Source organism: Topomyia yanbarensis, chromosome 1 (genome assembly GCF_030247195.1).
Source record: "Topomyia yanbarensis strain Yona2022 chromosome 1, ASM3024719v1, whole genome shotgun sequence".
NCBI lineage: Eukaryota > Metazoa > Arthropoda > Insecta > Diptera > Culicidae > Topomyia > Topomyia yanbarensis.
Window position 1 is genome coordinate 196,688,941 of NC_080670.1, and position 15,424 is coordinate 196,704,364.

General features: G+C 37.0%; 1 protein-coding gene across 2 annotated transcripts in view; it reads right to left on the minus strand.

Moving 5' to 3' along the window:
- The window catches only part of LOC131686759 (cadherin-86C-like), a 385,841-nt gene that overhangs the window by 36,989 nt on the left and 333,428 nt on the right, over positions 1–15,424 (minus strand). For both annotated transcript variants that reach the window (XM_058970741.1, XM_058970731.1), the window contains 2 exons: positions 1,812–2,044; positions 1,507–1,751 (listed from right to left, as the gene is read on the minus strand). In XM_058970741.1, the coding sequence (XP_058826724.1) occupies positions 1,507–1,751; positions 1,812–2,043 (477 nt within the window). In that variant the 5' untranslated portion in view covers position 2,044. The remainder of the gene's footprint in view (positions 1–1,506; positions 1,752–1,811; positions 2,045–15,424) is intronic.

The following is a 15,424-nucleotide window of genomic DNA, read 5'->3' on the forward strand; positions in this document are numbered from 1 at the left end:
CGAAATTTCGCGAGACTCCGTGCGAAATCTCGCGCGAAATTCCGTGCGAAATTCCACTTTGAATACCGTGCGAAATTCCGTGTGAAATTTAGTGCGAAATTGGGTTCTAAATTCTACGCGAAATTTCGCAAAACTCCGTGCGAAATACCGCGCGAAATTCCGTGCGAAATTCCAATCTGAATACCGTGCGAAATTTGGTGCGAAATTGCGTTTTAAATTCCACGCGAAACTCCGAGCGAAATTCCGCGCGAAATTCTGTGCGAAATTTCTCATGAAATTTCGCACGGATTTTCGTACGGAATTTCGCACGTAATTTCGTACGGAATTTAGAGCGGAATTTCGCACGGAATGTTGAACGGAATTTCGCACTCGGCGTGAAATTCCGTGCGAAATTTCGCGCGGCATAATTTTATAAAATGCCAGTTTGTATTCCTAATATTTGAAGGTTCCATTTAAGCAATAATTGCCATCGGCTTGAAAATTGCCATTTTTCAAACATAAATCCCACTCTGACCAAACCATGCGTATGGTTCCTGCATATTCAACTCCCTAAATTTCGGTCGCTAACTGGTTATATCATCCCTGAACAAACGTAGCAGGAATATAAATTATTTAGCAGTTTATCAGTACAGTACCGTTAAGGAGAACTTAGTCATGTGCCCATTAGTGTGCTTTTTTTGCCCTAGATGTATATCTATTATGTGATATGATGGCCAGAAGGATAGACAAGTAACTAGACCAAAAATTCAAAAAATGTGAACGCACGTATATTAAAGATATTTAAAAAAATCTGTTTTATAAATTAACATTTTTCTCATATCATAATATTTTCACATACTCTTTTTTTTTCAAAATTTTCAAATTAATTTAAAAACAATTGTCTTACTTACTTAAATTTAACAAATATTTCAAACTCAACAAACTTTCCAACCTTTTTAAAATTTAATATTGTGATCAAAATTTAATTTCTCTTTGAGGTACACTCTCGTGTTCTGTTTAGCAGACTGGGCCTGCTGATTGGGCCCATTGTCGGCGAATTCTAAAGCGAGTTTCGAGCAAAACAATCAACGCCGGATTGCGGACTCATAAGCCGCTTGTGGATTTCAAGTCAGCGTTCGATTCAGTGAATCGAAACGAACTGTGACAGATATTGCTGGAACATGGCGTTACCATAAAATTGATTAAGCTGATTCGTATAATGCTGGATGGGTCAAAATCGAGCGTTAGAATAGCCGGAGAGACATCCCGTTCGTTTTTTGACGTTAGATGAATTGAAGTAGGGTACTTTCCAATTTGTTGCTCAACATGGTGTTGGAATGTTCGATACGAAGATCTAGTGTACAAAGGAACGAAACTATCATCACGAGATCTCACGTGATTCGTGACTCCTCGGACGACATCGACATCATTGGAGTCGATCGCAGAGCAGTGGAAGAGAATCGAACTGACATAAACTCCGACAAGACTAAGTATATGATAGCAAGTAGAAATCGTAACCTCACTCACCTCCGGTACCATGATGATGCCAGTTTTGTGCGGAAATATCACATCATGCGGCGTGCTGAAATTGGTGGCCGTAATGGAACAGCTCTGCACCGACATGCCACCCTTGGTGTCCTTGACGGAAACCTGAAAGTCGTAGTACCGACCCGGTTCCAACCGCCTCGTCAGAATCACGTTAGCCTGACAGATCGAGTTGAACTTTGTGCACGGTAGCGTCTCGATTTGGACCGTTGACGAGGATGCGTCACCTGAAATTACCGCGATTAGAATGGATTTTTTTGTCCATTATCAGGGACCTCCCAACTTACCGACCAACTCGAACTGCAACGGGTACTCGAACTCTTCATCGGTGGCCCGCAACCGGTAGATGATGGATCCGACAGTGGCATCCGCTGGGACCAGAACCAGCCGCATCCGGGTCGACGGATCAAACTTCGGGTCCAGCCCGACCGTCCGATGTACCAGGATACCGAGCAGCACCCAGCAACAGGTCCAGGTCCAGGTCCACCAGATGGCGGCGGCTGCTCCGTTGTGAAACATTCTGAAAAAAAAGAACCGAACGGAACGGAAAAATAATGCTCTGCATTAGAATAAAGTAGCTTTGTTTACGATCTCGCTAATGGGGCGGGTGGGGTCAGCCGCTAATGAAGACATTAGTAGCGTGCGTTGGCAGCCAGGCTGCAACTGCAAGCCTGTCCGCGGCAGTGTCATTCGATTACGTGTACATATTCAAGGGGGTAAAAGTTATCTCCCGAATGTCTCTCTCTCTAATGGGCGATTGTGTATGCGCGGCAGCGGCGGCGGCGGCGTCGTCGTTGTCGGTGACCGTAAACGGTAGGCGCCCTGCACAACGCGTTATGGAAATCGCGCACAAACAAGATGTATAAATATTTATTATTAAAGCTGTAATTTATCGTCAATTAGATGGGATTTATGGTTACGCGGATATCCACGGTGCCTAATGCAGTAAAGCGCAGGAATCGGCTGCTGCTGAGCAGGCCGTTAGGGGCGAAATATTTGATGCTACCAGGCATAATTTCAGGCTAATAGGCGATTATCGGGCGACAGAGATCGAAGGCGGCTGCGTTTGTTTGACACCTTTTTCTGTGCTGTCAGTTTGCTTCAGCAAATCAACAAACTTGCAACTATTTTGGGTTAAGGATACTGAAGCCAGCTGTCAAAATGCACTTTGATGGGAATTTCAGACTAATGTTGCTTTCAAACAAAGTTCGAATACAATTAATCTATGATACTTTTTCGAAAGGTTCTACGTGTAACAGAGAGCCTCTCGTTGTTTACTGTACTTCATTTGCATATAGGACGTTTTGATTAAATATAGTAGAAAGATAAATCCAAAATTAATTTCGATCAGAAATAGGAATAGAGTCACATATTCATTGTTTTAACGACGTACTTTACCAATCCTCTTAGAGAGAAATGTGCAAAGACACCAGCCAGCGACCACTTTGTGTTTTTCCTACGCATATAACACGCGTTCTGTCACTAAGTTAGTGTCGGATTCTGATGAGACGAAGTCGAAACGAAAATTCCAGAACTAATTTATCTTTTTCTATTATTTTATTAACTCGAGTTGATCTTTGACAGTTCGCCAGTACGATTTACAACGAATTAGAATAACTCTCTAACCAAACCAATTGGTCGAACAAGTCCGTATAAATAGTATTAGTGATCTGTCAAAAAGTGAGCCTAACAGTGTCCGCGAAGAACTCTATAATACAGATAGTTTCCAGTATATCTTCATCCAGGGAGAGAATATACGGAGACGCCATATTGAACCAGCGAAACTGTCAAATTTTTGAACCACCCGAGCCAATTTATCGTTTTTGGGAGCACTGCTAGATATTAACAATGGAATTGAGTGTTGCCATTTTGTCCGCATTTCTCTCCGTATATCTCTCCCCAGCGGATAACTAGTTTCCGGTATTTTTCAATCCCTCACAATGATTTTCTAACAACCAACTGCAGCTTGTTAGTTAGGTCCGAACGATCGATCAATCGATTAACTACTGTCAGGTTTGCTAGTGTTGCTGCTGCTGCAGCAGCTCATCAGAGGCGTGTTGGATCAAAGGAAATGTGGCTCTTGGATCGAACCGGTGGGAAGTTCCCGTCCTGTCATTCGAATGATTGGTTAATTACTGTACAGTTCAGGCTATGCGCAAGGTTCGAGTTGCTTATTCTCTTGATCGATCTGACGGCTTTTGAAAACAGCTTTCATTGAACGTAATATTGAAATTGAATTGAGGAAAAAATAACCACACTCAATGGTTACTATTCCATTCCACTATTGCTACTATTCCATTGAAATTTACAAATAGCATCCCATCTGAATTTCCCGGGAACCAGATGAATTCATCCGATTAATTTTCACAGAGTAAATCAAATGCTGAATCCAAAACATCCTAAAACATTTTCGCCTTCTGGTTTTCGAATGAAATGATAAAATTTCTGGTTAGTTTTCCGCGATCGGTTTTTGTCAAATTTGAGTATTTCGGTTGCGGGTCGAATCTTAATTCAAGATACATTTTTTTTTTTCATTTAAAAATATTAAGCTCGAGTCGGAATAGAGCCCTCTAATTTTAAAATAGTCATGCTCAGAGATTCCAATTTTAAAATTCTCTGGGTTGTGTTTAACATTTTCAAGATCATTTTTTTTTTTTGCTTTCTCATTTTATGTTATTTCGAATTCATTTGATTTCCTTTTTTCTGTTTTTGCTTCTTCCTCGTATTTCTTTTTCTTACTTCTATTTCCCTTTAACTTCAAGCTTTTTCAATATTTTTTGGTTCCTTGTTGTTTCATTTTTCTTTCTTCCTTTTACCTTTTTTTGTCCATTTTTTCGAATTTTGTTTTTTTTTTTCTTTTTTCTCAGTTTTGTTTTTTCTCTTTATTTCATTCTGTTTGTCTTTTCCATCATTTTTTCATTTTTTCTTGTTTCTTTTAATACATTCTACGGATTTTCATCTTTCCCTTATTTACCATTTTTTCTTATTTTACGATGTTCATTTCTATATTTTCCTCAATTATTTTTAGTCATTTGAACATTTTTGCCCGTCTTCTGTTTGTTCCTTCGCCTTTCTCGCTTATTTCATGCAACTTATTCTTTTTCTCTTTTATTATTTTATGCTTCTTCCTCATTTCTTTTCTTTTTTTCCTTCTATTTTTTTTTCTTGTTTACATTTTCTCTTGATCCAGTACCTTCTAATTACTTCTTTTCTTTTTTTCTAGTTTACTAGAAAAAAAATTGAATGTTTAAATATTTTCTCGTTTCCGTTTATACTTTTTTATATACTTATCTCTATGATTTTTTATCGTTTAAGAATTTTTCAGGCCTATTTTCCTTACTTTTTTTGGACCGCATACTTTTAACCGCTTCTTTTCTTCTAGTTATCCTTTTTCAGATATATTTTTTTATGATGTTTCATTTTTTCCAATCTGCCATTTTCTCTTTACATTCAACCCTTTTGTTTTTGACTTCTTTTTTCCCTCGTAGTTTGTTCCATGAATTCTTTTCTTGATTTTTCAGTGATTTCATTGATAAATGAAAAAATGCATTGATATGCATTTTTTTCATTTATGCTGTTTTGCTTTCTTTTAATTTCGCTTTTTGCTCTTTTTCTGATTCTTGCTTACCATATTCCACTTTTTTTATTTCTATTTCCACTTTTCTATTTTTTTTTTCTATCGTCATTATTTATTTAGTTGTTTTACATTTTTTTATTCATTGTATCTCTTTTTGCGTGTTTCCTACACTCCATTTGAACCACTTGTGTATCCTTACTTTTTATTTTTGGTTTCATATATTTCTCTTGCTTTTATCCATCCTTTCTGTCAGTGTTTCTTGTTTTTTTATGGCCCCCTTTCTTCATTTTTTCTCTTTTCCTTTCAACCGTCTCTGTTACTTTCCCACCTTTTTCCAAATTTTCTTTTTCTATATGTATGTTTTTTTAACGCTTCAAATTATCATTTTATGGATACATCTCTAAATTTATTCGTTATTCAAAATGTTTAATTTTTTGGTTTGTTCATCAATTCATTTTTGGGCGCATGACCATCTGGTTAAAGCGCCTAATAAACAAAATTACTGAAATATTTCATTTGGCAACTTTCTAATCATTTTTCGCTTTTTCTAAGTTTTATCGTTTTTCATCTCAGTTGTTAAGTATTCGTTTCTATATAAATCAACCAATTAATTCTGAAATCATTATCTGCTTCTCTTTATTTTCCTTTTTCCCGTAATTCAATTTCTTTATTTTTTCGCCGTTTTCTTTGCTATGTTTTGTCCAATTTTACTTATTTTTAACTTTCTAATTACTGTAATTGTTGTTATTGGTAAAATGTTCCTATTTTTATTTATTTTGCTAGTTTTTCCGATTCTGCTTCCTTTTGTACTTTGTATCATTATTTTTTTCATTTTTTGCTTTTTTTATATGTCTATTTTCCATTTCCTTTTTCTTGCTTCATGCAAATTTAACTTTTTACTTTTTTCCTCTTCTACTCGTTATTTTTCTATTCTTTCACATTTTCCTTTGGCTTCGTTTTTTTCCTTGCTCCTCTTTTCTGTTTTACTTCATTTCTTTTTTCTTATTGCTTTTGTTTCCCCAATCCATTTTATGCTTCTTTGTTTCAGTTTTTCTTGCTTGTTTCACTCCCATTTCTCCTTTTTGCTTGTCATTCTTTCAGCTGTATAGGGAATTTCTGTTTTACTACTTTTACACTTTTTCTCTGCATATTATTTTCTAATTTTCCAACGTTTTTCACTATTTTGTTGTTATGTTCGTTTCATATTTTTTTCTGTTCTTCCTTTTTTATTACTGTTTACTTCATTACGTCCATCTCCTTTTTCACTTATTTCATAGCACTTAATTTTTTAATTTTTCTCCCTTTTATTCTCTTAGAGGCTTCCTCACTATTTCTTATCTTGTTTTGTTCCCTTTATTTTATTCCCCTAGACTTGAACCTAAGGGAGGATCATTTGTTTCTCTGTTCCAATTTCCTTCGTTATTTTCATTCTTTTTCTTCCTTTTTTAGTTTTTTTGTTTTGTCTTCTTCGGTTTTTGGAACTACCCTCCCCCATCCTTTCAATTTTGCTATTTCTGTTTGCTGCATTCTTTGCATGTTTTCCATTCTTCTTTTTAATTAATTTACCCTTTTTCCATAGTTATAGTTCCGTTGTAACACTTAGTTTTTTACTTATTTTCCGCATTTTTCGCACTCTTTCAATTTTTTCTTAACGCTTAAACTGTTTTATGAGTATTTCTAGTTCGCTTTTTCATTCGTTTCCTTTTGTTTACTGCTGTTGTCGTCCTTTCTTTGTTGTTTCGAGCATTCCACCTTTTTATTCTTTTTTTGTTTTTCTCTCATTTTTTCCTTTTTTAATTTTTTTAATTCCTTCTCTTTTCTTTTCAACCTTCTTTCTACAGTTTCATTTTTCTTTTGATTCTCAGTCAATTTTTCGTTCTTTCTTTATTCTTTTTTATCATTCCAAGTTTATATTTTATATTTCATTCTGTTGTTTTTTTTCCTCTTCTTTTATTTTGATTAATGAACTATTTTTAAAAAAAGTCTTCTATACTTTATTTTATTTTCACTCTCTTATTTCCTCTCTTTTTATCCTTTTATCTTCATCATTGTTTTTTTTTGCTTTCTTATCATATATACTTTTTTTATATCATTTTGTTTAGTACTATTTAATCATTATTTCTTTTTCTAACGTTTGTTCCTTTCAGTTTTTCGCTTTATACAAGTTTTTGCTAAAACAGGAACATTGACAAAATCGAGACATATATTTTATATATTTTTTTTAAGAAACCGGAGCCCTTAAAATATTTTTTTAGTCCCTAAATATAGCCTTATAACCCTTTCTGATTATTTAGCAAAAATTTCCCTTAAGCGGGTCTGACAGGACAAAGTTGAAAAAAATGGAAAATTTTTATTTTTGCATATTTCGGATCTCTAAGATAAGAAAAATATGCTCAAGAATGAATTTACTCGAATTCAACATGGTTCGTTGGCTAGAGCCCATCAAACTACCAACTATCAATTTTCATATGAAGCTGACAAAATCGGGTCAAAAATTGGGAGTACACAACATCGAGGGCTGATGAATCGGGTCTTCGCTGTATTTGTTTTATATTATTTAATATTTGACTTTGGTAATATTAATCAAAATTTTGGATCTGAATTTTTTAATAATGATTTTCATTTAAATAATTTCTGTTTTAATTTTTCTGGAATAATTCTTTGCTCTGCTTTTTTTTCACCTTTTTCATTTTTCTTTGATTTATTCTATTCTTCCTTTTTCTTGGGGCATATTTTCATCCGTTTTTTCTTATTTTCCCCTATCCCCTTACTTACTCATTATTTACACCATTTTCCTATTTTTATTATTCTTTTGCCTTATCACTTCCTTATTTTTCTTGTCTTGTTTTTTCTTTTGGTTATTTTTCTAACATTTTCATATTTTTTGCTATTTTCGTTACATCATATCTGTTTTTAATTGTCGATCTTCATTTCTTCTGGGCTAAGACAATTTTGCAATAAAATTAAACATAAACAAAGCCGCGAAATAATATTTTTTTTAAATTGGAAACTGAAGAGAAAACAAAATTACCCGAGGTTTGGGGTCTCTGAAAACACATAGAGAAGAAACTTCTGAACAAAAATTGGAACGTGGTTTAACAGCTTAAAACCAAAGCTTGTATGAGCTGTTCAACAGAGAATGAAAAGGGCCGTCTCCTATTATCCCATCGAACTACGTAGAAAATGTTAATTGTTAGAATATTGATTTTTCGATATCTGAAAAATAAATCCAAGAAAAAAAATTTAATGAAAAATGTTTAAAAATAGCGTGATAGTAAAATTTCTTTTTAATGGTACGTACATGTAAAGAAATTTTTGATGACATTTTTGTTAAACAGATTTTTCTTAAGACCTCAAAAAAAATTTGACCATCGATTTTTCTTAAAGAACTGGGCTGGGGAACAGTACCCATCTAAACATTACTAAAGGTTTGGAGTTCCTACTATACCTTTGCGAAAAAATATTAAAGTAATTGAACGGAATTTCACAGTTTGAATCCTATGTCCGTAAGAAGTCGTGATGTGGTGTATGGTGTCGCGCGTCGGTGCTCGTGGGTTGCCTTCCACGGTAGAGATGGGCAATTCGTTCGCGAACGGTTGAAGTGAACTGGTTCTTTGAAGAGAATGAGCGAACGGAAGTTCTTTTTAAAAGAACGGTAGTTCTCAATTCTCTTCAAAGCGAATGAACTGAATATGACCCAAAGCCGTTTAGCGAATTTCTCGGACCGATTTTTAGGCAAACGAATGAAAATGAACTGACTTGCCGTCCCACAAACCGCTCTCTGTGCTCTCCCAGAATAAAACCGGCGAAGAACGACTCATAAGCGAACGACTCATCTCATTCTCTATTTCTCTAGTTTTACATAATGAAGAAATCGCCACCATTGATGAACTTGTTAAGCATACAGATAATAGTTTGGGCAGCATCTGTTTGGTTCCTCTCCAAGAATCGAATGTTTTGAGAGACATTCGCTAGATACAAGTAAAATATCAGCTGAACGGAAGAACGGTTCATCTGAACTAGTTCTTTTTATAGAACTGTTCAGTCGGGAATGGTTCTTCGAAGTGAACTGTTTCGCCCATCTCTATTCCACGGTAGAAACGTACCCAATGTGCCAGGAACCCAACTGGACTGGCATTGTACGAGTACGGGGCAGATGCCGAACGGTGACTTTACCGTAGTATCACCTATATTTTGGAAATGGATCAATCAACAGATTCAGTCTCGTTACACGGACTACGAGGTTTACGTATTACATTTTGCTAGAACTTTTCCAGTTTGGGGAAAACCATAATTCAATCTGTGCAATGCTATTACCAACAGCATCCCTTTCCCTATTCTGATGTAAACAAGCAAAGCGTACACGATCAGGGGAAAATTCTTCCGACAAGGTAACTTGTCTGCGGAGTTGGTAACACATAGATAAATATTAGCATTTAGATTTGTAATTTTGTTTATTGAGAGCTTTTATGCGGGTGGTCATTCACCCGTCATTTAGTTTTGTGTGACTTCCTGAATCGACTTGGTGATGGCGGTCCGCTTCATTCCGCATGTCGCTCGCTATTGCCGCAGAGACGTGGTGTATGGTGTTGCCCGTCGGTGCTTGTTAGTCGCCTCGAGACGAACCAAACATTTGTTAACAAAGGTTTAGTAGGAACTCCGAAACCTCTCCTAATGTTTTGATTTGTTTTACTCCTGATCCCAGTGCGTTAGGAAAATTCGATAATCAAAAAATGTTTATTGCCCATTCCCCAAAAAAGATTTATTTGAAATTTCATGCAAACTTTGGTTTCAAACTGTTAAGCTCCGTTCCAATTTTTTCCTTCCCGATCCAGTGTTGCACAAGGTAATTTAATCACATTTCCATGCCGTTTTATGTTCAAACATAATTAGCATTGCCGACGAATCACCATAAAAATGTAGGATAAGGAATGTGGGGGAAGCAAGTCGTTTTCACAAACCAGTAAAGTGAATTTAAAGTTAATACATAAGTTCAAATAATTGGTCGCTGGTTTAAATTGTCGGTAAGTAGGTAGAACAGCTCATGATAAAAACAAGGAAAAAATAATTTTGTTATCTATCAGCTAGTATACACCAACCCTTTCGGAATCAAAACGTTTAGACGTATCAAAACGCAATTAGCCGAATATATCTCCCTGAAACAACGGCAGTCTTTTCAATACCCAACGCCTAATGAAAAACATTCACACAAGCTTTGAGTACATGTCTCCGTCAGAACAGCTTACCAATCTATATATCTTAAAAGTATAAAACACCACTCAACGGAACGTCCATGTGTTTCAGAACTCGAAAAATGCACTTCGCTCGGCCAAACCTTTCGACTCACGGCTTAGTCTTTCAGCACTTGCATAACTCCTCCCCGTCGCTGCCTCCCTTCTACTGCAAGCGCGAAGCGAGATTCCTGACAAGGCCGTTCGCCACTTTGGGGCAGTTGTCTTCGTCGTTCGGGTATACATGAATAGTTCTTTTTTTCCATTTGAAATAAGTGCGTACAAATTGCAAATTCTAGTTCGCACAGCTCCTTGAGCTTGGGCTTCGGATACGTGTGACCATATGGAAGCGTTGCCTGATCTACCGACATAAATTACGGATCAACGCGTTTTTTGTTTCTTCGATCTGCACTGTTCTTCTAATATTGAACAGTCAAGACAAAAAAGGTGACACTGACACGTCAGTCTCAATCACCGCCCCAACCCCTTTGCGTTGCTGGCGCTGCCGTCGTTGCTTGGTAGTAAGAGATAGATGACTTGAAAAATTCACGCGTAACCAGTTCTATTCGACCAAGTAACCGCCACGAAACCAAAGACACACACACACGCACACTTTTAATTTATAGGCTATTGCTTTTAGTTACTTTGTTACGCGTGCCCGTCCTATGCCAGCCACCCTTCCTCCGCGAAGCGGCATCGGATCGCGTTAAGTGCCACAACGCTCGAGAACAAGATTAGATAAAGAACTGACCATATTCAAGTAAACCAACCGACGGGTTAGTTGGTCGGTTGGTAAACAAAACACCCAGGGTTCGGCACTCGAGCCGGTCGCAAATACGCCACTACATAGGTTTTATTAAAATTGGCGCGTGAAAAGCGATGTTTGCGTTGTCATTCCACGCGAGATTAGCTAGCCTAGCGCTCGAGGAATTTGAAGGCACGGTGTGCCGATGGAAGCTGGCGGTTCGCAAGTAACCTTCAACCGATCCACCCACGTTCCAACATTTGATCCAACGGCGGTCGGTAATTAATTCGATGGATTTATCTCGTCTAATAGTCCCGGTTATTGAATGGCAGTTAAAGTGGTTGATTAAAACTAAACCGATTAAGCGATCGATAATAGTGTTGATAGCGACGGTGATCGCGGGGAATTCCATGGGAGAAAATCTTACGTTGTCGTTCCGGAAGAATTGATTCTGTGATTAGCCCGTGTACCCCGGAAGTAATAAGCCCTCCTGCTGAGAGGATCCCGAACGATAAATCGTCCAACCTGCGGAAACACGGAACGATCACAGCGAGGGCGCCATTTCGCAGGCTAGCCCATCAGCACTAATCGCTATGGCTATCAATCACCTCCGAAGGGGGGCATGTTCAGTACCACACCTTTGAACCGTTCTAAGTATATATGCAGGTGGTTAATATGTTGCACCTGGGTCCAGGTCGTTCCTTGCGCGTGATCTGCGGCGGTGTGCATTGCCAATAGTGCAACCACCAGTCGGTCATTGTTCTTTCGTTGACCTGACCCCTGGGTAAATGCCACAGACAAACGAGCATTGCGCGTTCGCTTTTCTTCTGCGTTGAAACTGGCCTCCTGGAACCCTTGAGATTAATTACCCCCTGAATTCGAATCTCCGGTGACAACGGTTTGTAACCCTTCGAAAAAGGTTCCATTATTTATCACCTATTTGGTGCCGATGAGAGGACAGTAATGACCCAATAAGTTCCCGCCCCAAAGGGCCATTTGTGACTGACGAAAGTGCCGCCACCACAGCTGCTTCGGCGCGCAGTCTCGCCGTCTAAATGAACTACGAGTCCGGTTCGATTTCCCCCGGGACATTACACAGCCGAGCAATCGAAACAAAAAACACTGCAACTTTGTCTAGTTGGCAGCTGCAAGCTGCAAACAAAAAATGGCGATGGCAATTGGAATTAGAGAGGAGAGAAAAAAAATCTATCCTCTTTCTCAATTATCGTAAATCAGAATCGGCAGTTGGTTTGAGGCATGGCGAAACGAAGCTGATAGCTATTATGAATTGCCACTGAAATATGGCGCAATATTTGTCTCATCGAATGGTTTCGTCGTGTGTGGGAGATGGGGACCTCCATAGGGGGCAACAAAGTTGCAAAAAAAACGCACCACGATCATGAATTGCCTTGAAGGCACCGAGAGGAAAAATTATTCTTTTAACGTACACTTCGCTTAATAATTCAATATTGGTTGACCATAATCAACGCCTGCAATTTGTATCGTAGAATTCTCGATTTATTACAACGAGACTGCATAAAAGCCCTGATACGGAGGACTTACTGAACGACGCACTTTTTTCGATCGGTACCGCGCTATGATACTTGATACGGCTAGGTAGGTCATTAATGAATAAGATGAAAATAAGTAGGCCTAGGGAACTTCCTTGCTGGACGCCATGTATCGGAGGGAGAAATTGAGCTAAGATGATTTGACGATAAAACATTTGGCCTTTGTCGGGTAACAGAAACAGACCTAGCCAATGTTTTAGAAAATTGTAAGACAATTTAAAGTAACTTTACTGAAGAAGTAAAATAATATTCATTGCACAGTGGACCAGAATGCGAACGTAGCAGTAATTTTGACTTTTTGCTAAAACTAAATAACTTAGCCGTACAATATGTTTAGGAAATTTGTTGTCCTTTGCAAGGTCCTTCTTTTTGTTTAACTCTTTGCGACGTATACGTCCCACCTACTTTTCCTAAGTTTCTATTGGATTTCTAGTTAGCGTTGACATGTAAATACGATTTTTTTTCTTTTAATCAACTCTTAGGGATGTAAGAAGTACAACTAGCAAAAAATATGAATTTGTTAATTACTTATTAGTTACAAACAATTAAAACTCGAAAAACTCGTTTTACATTTCTTATAAAAGAAATGTATAGAATTCGCTCAAACTTTCAAAAAATTTTCCGAGGCCCGGAGGGCCGAGTCTTATATACCAATCGACTTAGCTCGACGATTTGAAACAATGTCTGTGTGTGTGTGTCTGTGTGTGTGTGTGTGTAACGGACAAATTCTCATTCGTGTTTCTCAGCAATGGCTGAAGCGATCTTATCCAAACCAATTTTAAATGAAAGAACTAAAAAACAGTATGAACGCTATTAATTTGTTTTTGATTCTGATGTTTAGTTTCCAAGGTATGAATGTTTGAATGCGTAAAAATGGCGTTTTTTGCAGTTTTTTTTAAATTATCTGCCGAAATTGACAATATAGATTAACAATTTATATGTTTTTAGACAGCTTTAACGAATACCTTTCGAACAAGCTATAGATTATTGAAATCGGACTATTATCAAAAGAGATATTTAACATTAAATGCGGACGAAAGATTTTTATCATTTCCCATTGCCAGAAATATGACCAAAAACATGTAATCTATTATTAACGCCAAAACGGCTTATTTTAGGTCACTAGTATCTTCGGAGAATTTAATGGAGGAAATATGCCCTTTCTTTTGGTATTGCGCTTTTGCTGATTAATCCCCCTATGAGTGAGATATTTTCACAAATTTTCTTGGAAGTGATTATATCGAAATGATGCCTTCTACAAATTTGTAGCTCTTACTTTTGCGAATAACTTTACTGAAGACTTCAAATAACTATTTTGAATACTTAAAAAGTTATGGCTTGTTGTTTGTTGATTACTCTTTGTCGCCTATTTATTGTTCAATATAGAAATAATCCATTGAAATAAGCCAAACATTATTTCGACAAATCGAATTTTGTATTTCATTTTTCTATCTACAACCGCTAGGAATAATCACCGAACACTTCCAAGTTGTCTGGAAGGAACTTGATAACTTATCAGTGCAAAAATGTTCATTTGTGCGAACCTTCTGACTGCAATTTTTCTAATGAGCATCGGATCCATCTGAAACATATCGGAAAATGAAAAGCGAAATAAATAACTCCAAGCAACGGCGTAGCCCAGAGAAGTTTTTGGGGTTTAACACCATACAGCCCCCCCCCCCCCCCCCACCACACCAAAAAAAAATATTGGATTGGAGTTGAAAATTTATTGATGCTAACTGATTCAATTCAATATTACAATAACAATTATCTGATCCGTAGATTGATAACCTGTTGTTGTAAACATCATGAGGACTTTTGATAAATTGTCGGAATGGGGTCCTGATACGTAACTGATCTATTGGTCTTGATTTCACAGTTGTCTAATAGCATCAATATCAAATTCCTGCCTGACAACATTCCAATAGAAAATTCCAGAGATCTGTAATCAATCATAATCCTCAGATTTCTTTTCAAATTTTCAGCTTTTTTCCTACACAATATTACGAAAGCTTATTAAACAATTTTTCCTAATAGGTTTGTGAAAATTATAAACTATTTGAAATTTTTTAATAGTTTTATTTTTTATTCAACCGTGATTTTTTAATAAATAGTGACCATCGCTTCACAACGTAGTCTATTTTTCATGGCTTGCGGTGAGCACGATCTCTCGAATTGCTGAACTGAAAATTATGGAATAGAAATTAATTTTTAGTATTCTTTACAGACCCGCTGGTGCCCTAAGACGATTTCGCTAGATTTTTAGAGCGCTGTGCACTAGACTGCCCAGAAAAATGATGAATTTTTGAAAACTCAATCGACCCACCCCTGAGTCGATTCCTAGTCCCACCAGGAGTACTTGTACCAAATTTGAAGCAAATCGGACAAGTCTAACTACCGGACCAACGCACAGTGGCTGGAGGCTGGCCAAAACCTCAAAAATTTATATTTGAAATGTTGATATTTCATTTTCCTTAATTTCTCATGTATTGAATGACGTATATTCAAAATTTTATGATCCCTGGATAAGAACACGATTTTTAACATGAGTTTAAAGGTAGCAAAGTCCGGATTTTTTAATGATTTTCATTTCCGAAACCACCATTGATCTGTTCACTTCAAATGCATGTTGCTCTTTTGATTTTGGTCCGATTTTAGCAAAACTTGTTTCATTGTGTAGAGGAACGAAAGAACTTGGATAGTGAATAAAATACATTTGGTAAGTTTGCTTGGAACTATGACTTTTTCGTTTAAATATTTTTGAGGTGGCCAGATC